The 15,856-nt window shown below is 39.4% G+C and overlaps 1 protein-coding gene across 1 annotated transcript in view; it reads left to right on the top strand.

Moving 5' to 3' along the window:
• The window catches only part of gnal (guanine nucleotide binding protein (G protein), alpha activating activity polypeptide, olfactory type), a 56,349-nt gene that overhangs the window by 38,405 nt on the left and 2,088 nt on the right, over window positions 1–15,856 (top strand). The window contains 6 exon segments of the mRNA XM_064331191.1: window positions 9,271–9,325; window positions 9,540–9,613; window positions 10,076–10,134; window positions 10,512–10,632; window positions 11,058–11,188; window positions 11,493–11,560. Of these exon segments, the coding sequence (XP_064187261.1) occupies window positions 9,271–9,325; window positions 9,540–9,613; window positions 10,076–10,134; window positions 10,512–10,632; window positions 11,058–11,188; window positions 11,493–11,560 (508 nt within the window).

Genomic DNA, 15,856 nt, shown 5'->3' with positions numbered 1-15,856 from the left:
AAAAAACATTTTTATTCAGTCAAAAATATAAACTTTAATGCCATTCCCATTCTGTTGCAGCAAGCATTTTGGTGCAAGTACGGCCTATACATTGGTGACATTTTCTGTTGTTTAATGTGGTCTGACTGGATATCACCAGTCTGGTAAGTCGTTAAGAATAACAGGGAAGTGGTTAAGTTAGCTCAGAAACCATTGGCACGAAATCTTATGGCAGGATGCTTTGCTCAAGGCAACAGTCGCATATGAAAGTAATTGACCATGTAAACAGAGGGTGCCAAGCTCTTTTTTTAACAGCCATGTCACACTGCTGCCTGCAGTTAGTGAAGTCAAAAGGCATATTTATGCCAACCTATTTTATCTTAACAGTTGTGTTGATCAGTTTATAATTTATCCAAAACGGGTTTTTATTTAGAACAAAAATAGATCATTACGTTTTGATGGAATTACATTGTGTTTTTCTGAAGTACAGAATCACACCCAGCTAGCAAGCAAGTTGAAACATATTAAGTAGTCAGTGTGGATACACATGAACAAAGAATAAGTGTATTTGTTTTGCATTTGTAATTGCAGTGCTATACTGAATAAATAAGGATCAAGAGCAGGGCTTTGACATTAACAAGTAGCGTGTAACTTCATCACTCTTACTAGCCACTTTGGCGGGTGATGTTTTGGTAGTATTTTCTATGAATAAATATTACAAAACGCATCTGAAATAAGTCAATTTCAGGTGATGCTACTTGATACTACAACTCCCATGAGCACTGGGTGCACACTGTCATCCCATTGGCCCATCCAGTTCACCCTCTCACATCTTGCCCTATGACAGTGGTTTCTCAGTCCTGGAGTATCCCTGTGTATATTGGTTTTTGTTCCTACCACAATGCAATCCCAGAATTTCAGCAAGTTGTTAATTTCTCTTAATTTGGTGCTTTTCATTTTTAGTGTGATTATTTACCATTTTAAATTGCATTATGTCACAAATAGCTGTGTGTGACATGAATAATACAATTCCCATGTTCATGTTGTGCTTATTGTGCTACATTGCAAAACGTTACATAAAAAGATACATTATTTTTAACTGATCAAATTAAAGACTGAGGTGAATCAGTAGGCTTATAATTAGTCAACGTGTGGACACCTGACCACTAAAACCATCTGGAAGATAATGAAGAATTCAAAGACAAAGCAAATGATAATGAGCCAAACCTGCATTGCGTTAATAGATTTCAGGAAATTAAACAAGTGTTCAGCTACATGTTCAGGAGCCTATTGATTAACCCCAGTCTTTAAATTGGTCCTAAAAGTTTAGTTCCTCTTGTATGTAATTGTTTGCAATATAGCACAATAAGTACAATAGGGACATGGTAGCTTAAGTGGGTAAATAATCCCTCTAAACATGAGACCACCCAATAAAGAAAAATTTATAACTTGTTAAACCAGCAGTTATGGCCAGTGACTTTGGAAGACCACTAGCCACAGTGGCTGGTGAGCCAAAAAATTATTTGTCAAGCCCTGCTCAAGAGGCTTTGGTGTACATAACACGTATAGGCACGACTTTTTAACACTGCATTGTGTATAAAAACTAGTCGATCAAGCCCATTGTGCAAGCAAAGAAATAGTAGTCATATGAATGTGGGATGAACCGTGTCCTGCACGTACTGGGACTGCCCAAAGTAGTTGTTTTCCCTCACTTAAAAAATCTGCGATGCGTAAAAATAATTACCAGCTGTCGTAGGGAACAGTCATCGTACCAGGACGGATGGATGGAGGAAATGGGATCGCCGTGTTTCGTCTGACGATATTGTGGCAACAATGCCCAGTTACTCGCACTACGGTGCAAAACGCGCAAACTTTGTCTTCAGAGAGCACTAACTATTGTTATTTTACTTAAAATTGCCAATTTTTACTTACAGTGAACTCCTTTAATCAACCCACACAAGACATAGCCTACTTATTTGCATCAGATATTAGATTGTTTTTCTTTATCCATCTTTATCCATGGCTAGGTGCTAGATTATATCATCAATACTTTGGCAATTTATTTTATGACTGTCTGACATTGCAATCAAAATATTTTTTGACGTTTTGGGTGGTGTTTATGAATTTTACTGCTCAATGCGAAAATATCCATAAAATAGGCTACTCTGCATCATTTTACAACTGCTGGAATTTTTGTTGTCTATCATCAAACTTTTAAGAACAGTTTATACTGATTCATGTTGTATTAATGCTGTTGCATTATGTGTATTGAAATTCATGTTTAGTATTCAGGACAAATACAAACTTCAAATCCCTTTTGAGATTTTTAACTGTTCACCATCAGTAAATTTAATGATAGAATTAATAGGAATTTTACACTTTTCAGTACCAAATACAAATGGAGTGCATATAAAAATGCTGAAAAGCAAATCAGTCAACTTAGGGAAAAGCCTCACTTTACTGTGAGACTGTGTCTGAATTCTGCAGCACCATCCGAAAGGTGTTTGTCATGTGACCCTCCGTCTGCATAAAGTAAAGAATGCATCAGTGTGGCTTGCAGGGTAGGCCCTATACCGAAAAGGTACTGTGCAATCGTACAGTGCACATAATGTCCAATCAGTGCTGTAAGCTTCGATGATTTGACAGTTTGACAAACATCTGACAGTTGTTCTCTGGAAATTGGCATTCCTGAACCCATCCATCATTTGTAGACACAGTGCATAATAAATGTGTCTGGACTGATTGACTGCAGGGGTATGAACAGTTTGGTTTTGCGTCAGCTTAATTTGTTTCTCAATTAATTTCAGTAACCATTTATTAATTTTATTCATTGTTAAATTTTCTCCGCATGTAAGGCATATTCTGTAGGCAGCAGTGCATCTATAAGAAACCAGTAAGGCTTCTTAACCTTGAAAGACTTGGGTTCGAACCATGTTTCTGTACCACACGTAAAAGAGCAGAGCCTCACATTTATCACATTTGGAAGTATAATATGGATTTAAAGTTAGACTAAGCCAACCTGCAAGTGCTTTGCAACTGTTGCAAAGTTGTTTATTTGTTCGGGAGAGGTCTTCTGAAAAACGTGTAGTCACCCGCTGCTTAACACAAAGCATTCCATCAGCTTAGCTCAAACATTACTGCACTGTGAGTGGAGCCGGTGCTGCAGGCTGGCCGCACACACCAAAAAGACCAGAGCAGCCATTGATGAGTGATGATGCGGGGAGGGCCCAGCCAACCAAGACCCGCCCTCTTTGGCCGATGCAATGATCAGTTATGTGTTGCTCAGCTGGAATCACACAACGGACATTTTAAGCAAGTCACTGCGCTTATAAACAAGGGCCTCGATTGCCTCAGTTGCATCAGTCAGGAGGTCTTATAGTTTATTGTATGATTTATTTACTTATTTCAGTTTTTCTGCTGCAAAATTCAACTGGTTCATTTGTTATGTTTCACAGTCTTTCATTTAAATTAGCTACGTGATGAAAACTTTCTCTAAAAAGGTTAGCAAGTTTGATTTGTTTTATACTTCAGTCCTAATTGGTTTGTGGTATTACAATGCAGCATTAATTACTCTCTTGGAGGATATTCCCACACTTATGCACACATTCACCTACACACACCACACACAGAATATGGCAGATTTATTGATTAGAACATATTTTTAAATGTGTGTTGCACTGTGGTCTCTTCTGGGAAATCTTGTTTTCCTGGCATGGTGTACCATACACAGGCTCTCCTTTGATATTAGCATTACTGATTCATCTCCCCAAGAGCTCTTTCTCCTGAGCGAAGCCCAAGACCTGGCATGGGTGTAAATTGTGCCACAACATCTCTTAATTTTTGAGTCTGTAGACGTAAGACAAGTCACCGGCATCATCTTATATGAAATAAATAGGAAACAGGATGGAGTCTTAAGTGCTCTTCATCCTATGTTTGATGATGAGAATAAGCCATTCAGCCTGTTTAAACTCATGAATTTCCTGTGTTTCCACCTGGTATGTGAGAATAGGCCATTGTCTAACACACAGGCTGGGATTTACATATCTACTCATTAGAATTCTGTTCAATTAACCCTTTTAAGAAATACTGTCTGGATTCCAAACAGTTAGATGTCAGCATTGACTTTCCACTGCCTCTTATTTTCATAGGGAAATTTAGAGGCTGATAGTACATATCCAACCCTTTGTTGTGTGCCCGAGTGGACTTCACGGTTTAAATAGTTTGCATTTTTACCAGTCCGGTGAATACTTAGCAGTTGTTTTTTTCCTTTTCTGCCTCTTCTCTTGTTTCATCAACAACATCAACATTATCATGTTTATGGATCTTTTATACTTCCTCCCAGGTACACATATGAGGAGGGTTATTTGTTTTGAAGTCAGCCAACACTGATGTCAGTCAGTAGTTTTGCGTGACAGTTGCTATAGACGGTTTTATTGAACCTTTCAAGACAATGTAAGGTACAACGATTGTGGTGTTATACTGGACGAAGCTGCAAACCTGGCACAGTGGCAGTACCGGTGTGTTTCACAGCTGTAGCCGTGTGCCAGCCAAAACATATTTACTGTAAGCAAAAACCAAAAGAAAAAGGAATTTAAGTAGAATTACCGTGGGATTGTGCTGCCGCCGTTCGTCACTCTCCCCCCTCTGCGGGGCTCCCCATCCCCCCGCCCCCCCCGGAGCTTATGTAAACTAGCTGTGGAGTCAGGGCAAGCTGCGCTATTTTTAGCCGCAGCACTGCAGAGCAGAAACTGGCTGAGGATCACGTGTGCCAGGGCTTGAATCAAAGGGAGTATCCCGGCAATGCGTTGTAAACAAAAGGAAGGTCATCAGCAGAGAGGCGAGGCTAAAAAAAAAAAAAAAAGCAAGTTGCTGGTCTGCTCTCCAGAGCTGGTGCTGTCTGCCCACACATAATGTCCACTCCTTTTTTTTTTTGTACATACACACACACGTACGCACTTGCTCACTAGATCTCACAAGCAATACATTATAGATCCAAATCCTCGTGAGATAGTTCAAATCCACAGCGTATACTAAATCATTACGTGTCCTCGTATGATTACCACGAGAGGTGCTTATTTTGGAAGCAAAGGCGCTCTCGTGTTTCCTCAGGGCATTGAAGGTGTAAGTGTGATCTAGCTGTGATCAGGGCGGCAGGCAGGCACAGCGGTCCCAGAGCCTCAGGTAGTGTGTGTTCTGGCTGAGGGAGTTTTGATGGCGGTGGAGAGGTGGCGGAGGCAGCCTGCGGTTGGAACAGACAGCTTGCCTCCGTCTGAGGCCTCCCTGGATTAGGCTACCGCCGTCTCTCCCCGTCACTCACGAGCACACTAGAGGGAGGTGGGGGGGGGGCATGAGCAGACAGGTAAGACTACAGGATGCAAGCAAGGAGATCAGAGAGGACAGTTTTTGTACATTCAGATAATTTCATGATTATTATCCATAATATCCTTGTATTCCCTCTTGCATTCTATGAGATCTCCTTGTCAGGTGCTACTGAAGCTGACTTTGGATAGCTAGTGTTATTTTTCAGGCCTTGCAAGAACAACTTCCTTTTTTTGACTTCAGTAGTTTAGTACAGTGTTACAGTACAATGCAGTTCAGTACAGTCTCACACAGTATAGGTTTATTCATAGGTTCTTAGTTCATAAGAACCAACAAACCCACTCTAGGTTATTATTTTTATTTTCCCTTCTCTCATTGATCAGTTAATAGCTACTCATTTTGTTCTTTTGTTTGTTCTCTCTGTTGTTTTATTTTGTTGTTTGCTAGACTCGTTCATCTTTGACAGTTGCATTAAACCGATTCTTCAATCACGACCCTTGCACATCATGTTCTGTGGCAAGACGTCTTCTTGTATGATGTGGAGGGGTAAACTGGTTTTAGTCTTGATTGAAATTTCCAATAGCGTCTGAACTTAATGATGTGATTGGGTGCAGAACTAATCATTATGGCTTTTGTATATGTTACATCCAGTTGTAATGCACAATCGCAGATTAATACAGCAATAAATGTCCAGGGTTGAGCTTTGTAGACCTGACCTGAGAAGGGGCCAAGCCGCGTGTCTGGGATCGCAGTGATGCAAGCGTGGGCAGACCAAGGGAAAGGAGTGGTATCAACCAACTGTCAAGGTTTCCATAGGAACCCAGCTGTAGCTGAAAAGCAGGCAGGGTCAGCAGAAGAGATCCCTATGCAGCAGATAAGTGTGCCACCTGCAGGCTGCTACAGGAGTGACAGTCAAGAGGGTCCTGGCAGGCACAGATAGAGTACTATTTTAGGCTTCTAATTTTATCCATTTTTCCCAGAGCTTGATTCTGCAGAAAAGCAGTTTTGCAGTTTACTAATTTAATCCCAAATAATCAACCAACAACACTCAGTTTTAAATAAATACTTAAAGAGTGGGGAAAAAACTGCATAGCCTACAGATACTGTAAATCAGGGCTGCCCAACCCTGTTTCTGGAGATCTACCGTCCTGTAGGTTTTGATGTAATTAGGGACACCAGATTCTAATGAGCAGATCTGTGAGATCACTAGCTGTTGAATGAGGTGTACTTTGTTAGGGTTGGACTGAAAACTTGCAAGACGGTAGATCTCCAGAAACAGGGTTGAGCAGCCTTGCTCTAAAATGTATTACAACTATACTGTACAAAAAACTGTATACCCCGGGTAAACTGTGTAATGGAGATGCATTTGTACTAATGAATTTGCACAAAAATGATGTTTTTCAAACAAAAATTACACTCATAAAAAATGCTAAAATGGGTTTATGGGGGTTATCATTTAAAAAGTGAAATTACTTTGTGTTATTGTAAACTAAACTCTTGTTGGTATTTTTAACTGGTGAAATGTAATGGATGCATTGTTTTTGTTTTTGAATTATATTTATTCTTACTCTATTTAGTATACAGTATATGTTGAGTTGATGTTTTGACTGGCAAACTACACAGTGTTTTGACTGTGAAATGATTCTCTGTGAGATAGCCGTAACTTCAAATTAGATTATAAAACTAGGGCTTTTTTTAGAACAAATTTCTAAAGCTTTGTCGTGTGTCTTCCCACATTTTTACATACTGTATTTATTCAGCAGTCTGTTTACACATTTGTAGTTTGTGTAATCTTCGAGTGTGTTGCCATTCTCAGAGTTAAATTTAGAAGTGCAGACTCTGTCTTACATCTGTGGATGGAAACAACTTTTTTAAATGTATTTCTTAATTTGACTACTGTCAGGAAGTTGCATACCATACAATTGTGTGACCTTAAACTACTTCCATAGTTGTAGCTTCTATAGCTTGAATCTTAAAGGGAGGGCCCATGGTCTGCTTCCTCTCCAGGGTACTCAGGACCTAGTATATGATTTCTGTTACTTTTTTCTTCCAAAGCAACACTCTTAAACTTCGCCCTCATAATTCAATTTGGTATCATACGTCTAAAGGATCTAGTACATGGTTTTTGTTCATTTCTTCTTGCAAAACAGCATCCTGAAACCTTAAATTTTGAGGATGCTGTTCGCCTAGGCCTGTAATGCATAGGACAAGACTGTATGACTTGTCACATTGGTGATTCCCCTGACTGTCCCATAGCTGCTCACAATGCTCCCAATTGCAGCGAGTTTCATGTTGCTCCAGCAACCTTGCTCCAGAGCTTGCTAAGAATGCATGCCACTTCCTGTTGGCTTATTTATGATCTCTTCCCGAAACGTTGATGGTGATGCTCGCCGCAAATGTCTGGTTCGTTTGTGTGAATGCGGAAGGGTCTAAATTTGGAACCCCAAACGCGCTGCCAATGGCACTTCTGTCATAGCGTGCGGGGTAATTATAACCCTGATGTCTGCAGGGGGAAAAGACTATATATATGCCCCATTGTTACAAGCCACGGAGCAGAAGTTGGCATCGTGCGCGCAGAGCTGTTTGATTTACAGTAGCGCTGGCTTCACCCTGGCTCCTGTGTCCGGCTGTCTTCAGTCACTTTAGAAATGTTACCAGCCCTTGGAAAAACATTCTGTACATAAAAGACAACTCCAGTCTACCAGCACGCATAATTCTGACTTTGATTTGGAGGGAAAAAAGCTGGCTTCCCTCTTGTACCTCTGCTGTGGTATTATCCTCTGGTACAGGGAGTGTGAGACTGGCCCTATTTGTAACTTGAAGTTCTGCCAGACGTGGCCGTGTCGTCCTCTTCTGGTGTCACGAACAAAAAGCACCAAGCGCCATCCTTGGAGAAAGAAAATACCCCCATGCTTAGTCGGCAGGAGATTGGAGGTCTTTCCAGTGTGGCCAACTGCAGTGAAGAGCTCTTCCTCTTTCCCAAGTGCATTCACTGTGGCTGGTTTCCCCTGCACGCTAGAACTCTCGCTGTCTTGGTCTTTGTCTTTGTGTTTACACTTCATCGTGGGTGTTCTTCATTGGTGGTTTGGCAGTTCAGCTTTGTACACATTGTGCTATCTCTTTTCCTCTTTTGTCTTCTAGTGTGGCACTTGTAAAGTTTGCCAGGACAGTACTTTCTTTTGGTTGCTAAATTTTCTGAACCAAAAAGAAAAACGCAATTGGTTTATTTCTCATGTTATTTCTTAAGCAAAAAAATGGAATATTGTTCTGTAATGCTTATGGTGCATGGAAATTCATAATTGCTGTCAAATCAAATTTCAGGAAGAGCATTAACTTGCTACAGTGTACCTCTGTATGAGGCTGGGACCTGGGGCTTCCCCATAAACAAAATTAACTTGTTGTCTGAACTCACGCTAGAGTGCTGTAATATAGCACTGCTTACTTTAACTGGTTTGGAGCAAATGTGAGGGTTTGGACCAGAGTGAGCACCAGGTGCTCAGGGGTGAACCTCCGTGTCCAGTCAGACCACGGCAATCAGTCATTCAAGGGCAATGATGACGCTGCCAAAATGATCATTTACCTGCTACCTACAGTTTAATTAGAAGAGCTAACCTGTAGTCAGCCGATGTGCATGTGTTAGTAATGTAAGTTTTCTGAGCAATCTTGATTGATTTATACTTGGCAGAGAGGAAATGCTGTCTTATGTAATTGCACGCAAAGATAGTGCTATTGTCTGGCTTGCCTGCTCTCTGGTGGCAGAATCGTGCACATGCAGCAAGATGAACTGAAACTGTAAAAAATCTCCTGCAGGGGAGCTGGTTAGCTTGTGTGTGGCCCTTGTACCATTCCAAAAATATTGTATTCTAATCTGGTAATAAAAATAAGTCTTCTGAAGTTCAGCTGGCATCACTGTTCAAACTGATTACAAAATGCCTCATAATTTAATGCATTTTCTCCATTCCTCCCCTCCAGCTTTTTGGACAGAATTGACTTAGTAAGACAGAATGACTACACGCCAACAGACCAGGTAAGGTTCCCTGTAAAAACATGAATCAGGGCTTTGAATATTTACACAATAATACTCTAATTCCTTTATAATAGGAAATAGTATAATACCATACATGTTATGCTCATTCTGCAGATGTAATGTTATAGTGTATAGTATTTTGTAAGATTTATTTTGGGTGATTATTTTGCCATGTTGATGGGTTTCTAATGAGTCAGTCTTCCCTTTCCTGTAGGACCTGCTTCGCTGCAGAGTGTTGACTTCAGGGATTTTTGAAACGCGTTTTCAAGTGGACAAAGTGAATTTTCAGTAAGTGCCTTTGCTGTAATTGTAATTGCTTCATGTGAACATTAAGCCTGGTGCTTGTTGTTTTTTCTAACTGGGGGATATAGTGCCAAATAAATTGTACGGTTGCTATTGAAGTCCTGAGAAATGGTCCCTTGCGACAGCCAGGGCAGGACCTACATTGTTTTTCATGACTTTTCTGGAGTACTTTATTCCACCCTAATACATTATTTTGGTTTGTTATTTCCTGTAATCAGAATGTTCATAGACTAACTGAAGCAAAGAGCACACATAAGTACTGCACTTCAGTTATGCCCCATCAATGTACTCCTCCCTGAGATTTACAGAATCTGCTAAGCAAGCATATCCACGAGGGGGAGTGTGGAGCGTGGGTTTTTAAAACGAAATTGAGGCAACTCAACTCAGGGATTATAATTCTCTCTCTCTCTCTCTCTCTCTCTCCCTCCCTCCCCCCCCCTCTCTCAGTATGTTTGATGTTGGTGGCCAGAGGGATGAGAGGAAAAAGTGGATCCAGTGTTTTAATGGTGAGTTGTATTTCATGGGCCTATGCTGCGTGGGTAACGAGCTGTATTTTATGCTCAGAAGATGGGCAGACTATTCTTTAATTAAAATGAAGTTGCTCTGAATTTTTAAACAAGTGATATTGTTTCCCAAAAAGATAGTTATAAAAAGTTTAAGTACTTTGTGCACCCTCCTTCCACCCACCCTCACAATGATAGCATTACTCATGTGTGTCTTCTTTAGTGTTTTTTAAGCGTGGTGAATATATTGGGGGGAACTATAGTAGATGGTATTGCAGCTCACTTTTTGCATAAAATGCCTAAATTCACCATTTCCCTCCATACATTGAGCCTGTGCGAGCACTGCTCTGATGCTCAGGCGTTCGTATTTCTGTCCCTAGATGTCACGGCTATCATCTTTGTCGTTGCGAGCAGCAGCTACAACATGGTAATAAGGGAGGACAACGACACAAACAGGCTACGGGAAGCGCTGGACCTCTTCAGCAAAATCTGGAACAACAGGTTACTGTATCCTCCTTAATTTATATCGTATCCATGTTATAACGTGCTTCCTAACTGTTGATTAAAAAACCGAATGTATATTCAATTGCAAGAACTGACTGAAAAGAATTGCGGCTATTATTGTATACCTTTCTGTGCTGAGATGGAACCTGCCAGATTGAGAAAGACTGTTTGACCCGCTTAGCACCACATTTCAAATGTGCCATCCCTGCGTCACTGGCCTACATTGACAGAAACTCGGCGAGAGAACAGAACAACATGTACACTGCAGCAGATTCATTAGAGTTTCCTCCAATTACTATGGAACTGCTGGTATTACCACCTGTGGTAGATTCATTACCGTTTCCTCCAGTTACTGTGGTACTCCTAGCGAAACTTTCTGTGTTGCTCTCCGATGTTTGACCCAGTTCTTCCCACGTTTACAGGTTTTTACGGACCATTTCGGTCATCTTGTTCTTGAACAAGCAGGACATGCTGGCTGAGAAGGTGTTAGCAGGGAAATCCAAAATTGAAGACTACTTTCCTGAATATGCTCGTTACACCATACCAAATGAAGGTATGTATTAAATGTGTCTGAGAAACTTTGGTTTTGAAGTGTTATTGCACTTCTGCTCTGTGGAGAAATTGGAATAAATTATTCAAATTTATAGCCAAATACAAACTTACCTTTATTATGAAGTTGTTTATAACTTAACTACATGCATTCAACTGGCTTATAGCTTCTCTGCAGATGACAGCCACCATTTTGTTTATAATGCATACGCTGTGTAGACATGCCCTAAACTGGTTAATTGTATGTTCGCTTGTCTTCTGGTGTAGTTTAAATCAAAGTTTTCCTAAGCATCTTTCCTCTTGAATAGCAACTCCTGAGCCTGGAGAAGACCCAAAAGTGACAAGGGCAAAGTTTTTCATCAGAGATGAATTCCTTGTGAGTACTGCAGTGTATTTAAGTTATTCATAATCCTATAATTTGAGTTATAATATAAGCATGCCCAAATGTGAAAAACAAGTATGTGCTTTCTCTGATTGTACTGAATGCTCAGCCTATAATTGCCATGAAGGAGCAATCGAACCAAACCTGATTGTTTTCAGTAACCCAAAGTTGGTTTATTTGACTTGTGCTTTATCATGAAGTATAATTGAACTTAGCCTTGAGACAAGGAACATACGACTTACTAAAGTTCCTTCCATGTCTTTATTTTTAAAAGTCTTGTCTTCAGTTTTACTCACTAATGACAACAGATATACATTACATGATATAAATATGTGAAAGTATGGTATTAGAAATTTGCACTGTCCCATTTTAGAAAATAACCCTCCCAGTGTGGAATACTACACAGGGACACTGAGTAATCACCTTATACAGAAACCTGAAATAAAATATAAAAACGGGATTTCATGAGACTGCATAACAGACCGTAATCCTAAGGATTATTGTCCTTCAAATAATATTGGCCAGTGTTATGAGCATCTGTTTTGATATCTGTGTGCGTGCATGTGTGACTGTGTGCATGCAATGGGTGCACGCGTGCATGCATGTGTGCGTACTTGTGTGTGTGTTCTAACATATGTTTATGTTTTGAGATAATAACATATACAGTACAGCTTATGTATTAATGTACAGTTCTATATATGGAATGGCTTATGTATTAACTTATTGTACTGTACATGGAGCTTATGTATTAACTTCAGCACACTCCCATTTTAAGGCTGAAAGATTTTAAGGCTAAATGTACATGTAAAATCGGCCACAATCAAAGTAAGTAAAGCCGGACACCCACCGCACGCGTATTGACCGCGAGCGCACTACGCGCGTAACTGAAGCGTAGTTGAAGTACTGTTATTACAACGGCAGCGGGCGACGTCCTCTCCACCAGATGCGAACGCGTCGCGAACCGGCTGCGAAGCTTGCGCGACACAAGCGAACTGAAGCGTAGTTTTTCGCTTCTGTTCTATTTTTTCGGCTTGTCGCGCGTCACGATGGCCTGTTTATACACAGAAATATGCTCTAAAATACTAGGTATACATGCTCTGATTTATATTTCATCCTTATTAGGCTACTGGGGGTGTGTCCATAGTTCCCTCCCAGATATTTTATAAGCAGCTAAAAAAAAATACAAGCCTTTTCGTTTTTGTATTGTCCTTGCAGAAAAAAAAACAAACAAACAAAAAAAAACTGGAACCTGGGGAAAAGGCAAAATTAGTTTCGCTATCTTATTTTGCCGGATGGGGTAAATTTGAAAATACACCACAGAAAGACGTAGCCTATTGAATGATGTAGACGTGAATGCACCGAGCAGCGGTTTGTTAGCTCGAGTGTTGGAAGGTAGTTTTTAACCAAACATTGCTCAGCCTATTTGACTTCTCCGATGTCTTCGTTCGCCGTGCTTTCAAAAAGGGCTTGTTAATAAAAATCTGATAATCCACAGAGCTTTAAAAAATCAGATTATTTAGTGGTCTTGCCGATGAAAATGCACCTATTTTATGAATTAAGTTGTAAGCAAGCCTTTATTGCACTTGTACTTCAAAGCTTCCAGTGTTCATGGCGTTGTGGTGTTCATATCCCTTCAAGATTAAACTGTTACGCTATCTTTTTGATGATTAGCTGATTTTACTAAATCTGATCCTATAAATGTTTTGACGTGAATGACAAGACAACACGGGAATTCCCAATGGTTGATTACGGATTATTATTTATTATTATTATTATTATTATTATTATTATTATTATTATTATTATCATTACATATTCTTCATGAAATTGGCACGCTTGTTAACCAAGCAAATAAATTAAATGGGTTTTCAGGTGTTTCCAATGGTACCAATGGCTTCAAATTAGAGTTAAGGGCTCAAATTATGGTTCAGCTAGGGTTAGGGTTAGGAAAACGGTAAGTCTGAGGGTTGAGGCAAGTTTACGGTTGTGTTCAGCAGCTTGAAGAAAGGTTGGGACATGAGTTTTATTGATTTTGAATGAAGCAAAAAAAATGTCTAGTAGCATGTGTACCCATGACCATACAAAATGTCTAATACATGCATGTTTTTCTTAGGGAGAACATTTTTCTTTTTTAAATGGCCTCATACATATGATTTTGCATTTAAATTATAGTATTCATGATATTTACCTTGTTTCCCATCCATTTTAAATGGGTTTTCAGGTGTTTTCAATGGTACCAATGGCTTCAAATTAGAGTTAAGGGCTCAAATTAGGGTTCAGCTAGGGTTAGGGTTAGGAAAACGGTAAGTCTGAGGGTTGAGGCAAGTTTACGGTTGTGTTCAGCAGCTTGAGGAAAGGTTGGGACATGAGTTTTATTGATTTGAATGAAGCAAAAAAAATGTCTAGTAGCATGTGTACCCATGACCATACAAAATTGTCTAATACATGCATGTTTTTCTTAGGAGACATTTTCTTTTAAATGACCTCATACATATGATTTTGCATTTAAATTATAGTATTCATGATATTTACTTGTTTTCCATCCATTTTAAATGGGTTTTCAGGTGTTTTCAATGTACCAATGGCTTCAAATTAGAGTTAAGGGCTCAAATTAGGGTTCAGCTAGGGTTAGGGTTAGGAAAACGTAAGTCTGAGGGTTGAGGCAAGTTTACGGTTGTGTTCAGCAGCTTGAAGAAAGGTTGGGACATGAGTTTTATTGATTTTGAATGAAGCAAAAAAAATGTCTAGTAGCATGTGTACCCATGACCATACAAAATGTCTAATACATGCATGTTTTTCTTAGGGAGAACATTTTTCTTTTTTAAATGACCTCATACATATGATTTTGCATTTGAATTATAGTATTCATGCTATTTACCTTGTTTTCCATCCATTTTAAATGGGTTTTCAGGTGTTTTCAATGTACCAATGGCTTCAAATTAGAGTTAAGGGCTCAAATTAGGGTTCAGCTACGGTTAGGGTTAGGAAAACGGTAAGTCTGAGGATTGAGGCAAGTTCACGGTTGTGTTCAGCAGCTTGAAGAAAGGTTGGGACATGAGTTTATGATTTGAATGAACAAAAAAAATGTCTAGTAGCATGTGTACCCATGACCATACAAAATGTCTAATACATGCATGTTTTTCTTAAGGAGAACATTTTTCTTTTTTAAATGACCTCATACATATGATTTTGCATTTAAATTATAGTATTCATGATATTTACCTTGTTTTCCATCCATTTTAAATGGGTTTTCAGGTGTTTTCAATGGTACCAATGGCTTCAAATTAGAGTTAAGGGCTCAAATTAGGGTTCAGCTAGGGTTAGGGTTAGGAAAACGGTAAGTCTGGGGCTTGAGGCAAGTTTACGGTTGTGTTCAGCAGCTTGAAGAAAGGTTGGGACATGAGTTTTATTGATTTTGAATGAAGCAAAAAAAATGTCTAGTAGCATGTGTACCCATGACCATACAAAATGTCTAATACATGCATGTTTTTCTTAGGGAGAACATTTTTCTTTTTTAAATGACCTCATACATATGATTTTGCATTTAAATTATAGTATTCATGATATTTACCTTGTTTTCCATCCATTTTAAATGGGTTTTCAGGTGTTTTCAATGGTACCAATGGCTTCAAATTAGAGTTAAGGGCTCAAATTAGGGTTCAGCTAGGGTTAGGGTTAGGAAAACGGTAAGTCTGAGGGTTGAGGCAAGTTTACGGTTGTGTTCAGCAGCTTGAAGAAAGGTTGGGACATGAGTTTTATTGATTTTGAATGAAGCAAAAAAAATGTCTAGTAGCATGTGTACCCATGACCATACAAAATGTCTAATACATGCATGTTTTTCTTAGGGAGAACATTTTTCTTTTTTAATACAGTTTGAGATTGATTATTATGCAGGCTACGTTGCGATTTAAGCTTATGGTAATTTTTGAAAGCGTTTACTTTCTCACGTATTTACATGAGTTAACGAAATATTACCAAATTAACAAACTGTAAAAGGTCTCTCACCAAGTATTCACTTGCCCATAATCAACGGTCCTGAACAAACGTGAAATACACGATGTAATCCCACTGCAGACTGCGAAAACTACTAGGAATATATAGCTTTTATCGAGCCTTTGCGCGACACAAACGGAACCAGTGTAGATACGCTACGCGCCGCGCCGTGCTGCTTACGCTCAGTGCGGTGGGTGCCCGGCGTAAGATTGTAAAATGTTTAAAGACTCTGCAATCAAAATACTTCAAAATACTAATCAAAATAACATTTTATGTAAAAAAAAAAAATAACTAAAA

This window comes from Anguilla rostrata, chromosome 4 (assembly GCF_018555375.3).
Source record: "Anguilla rostrata isolate EN2019 chromosome 4, ASM1855537v3, whole genome shotgun sequence".
Lineage (NCBI taxonomy): Eukaryota > Metazoa > Chordata > Actinopteri > Anguilliformes > Anguillidae > Anguilla > Anguilla rostrata.
This window is presented reverse-complemented; position numbering and strand designations above follow the sequence as displayed.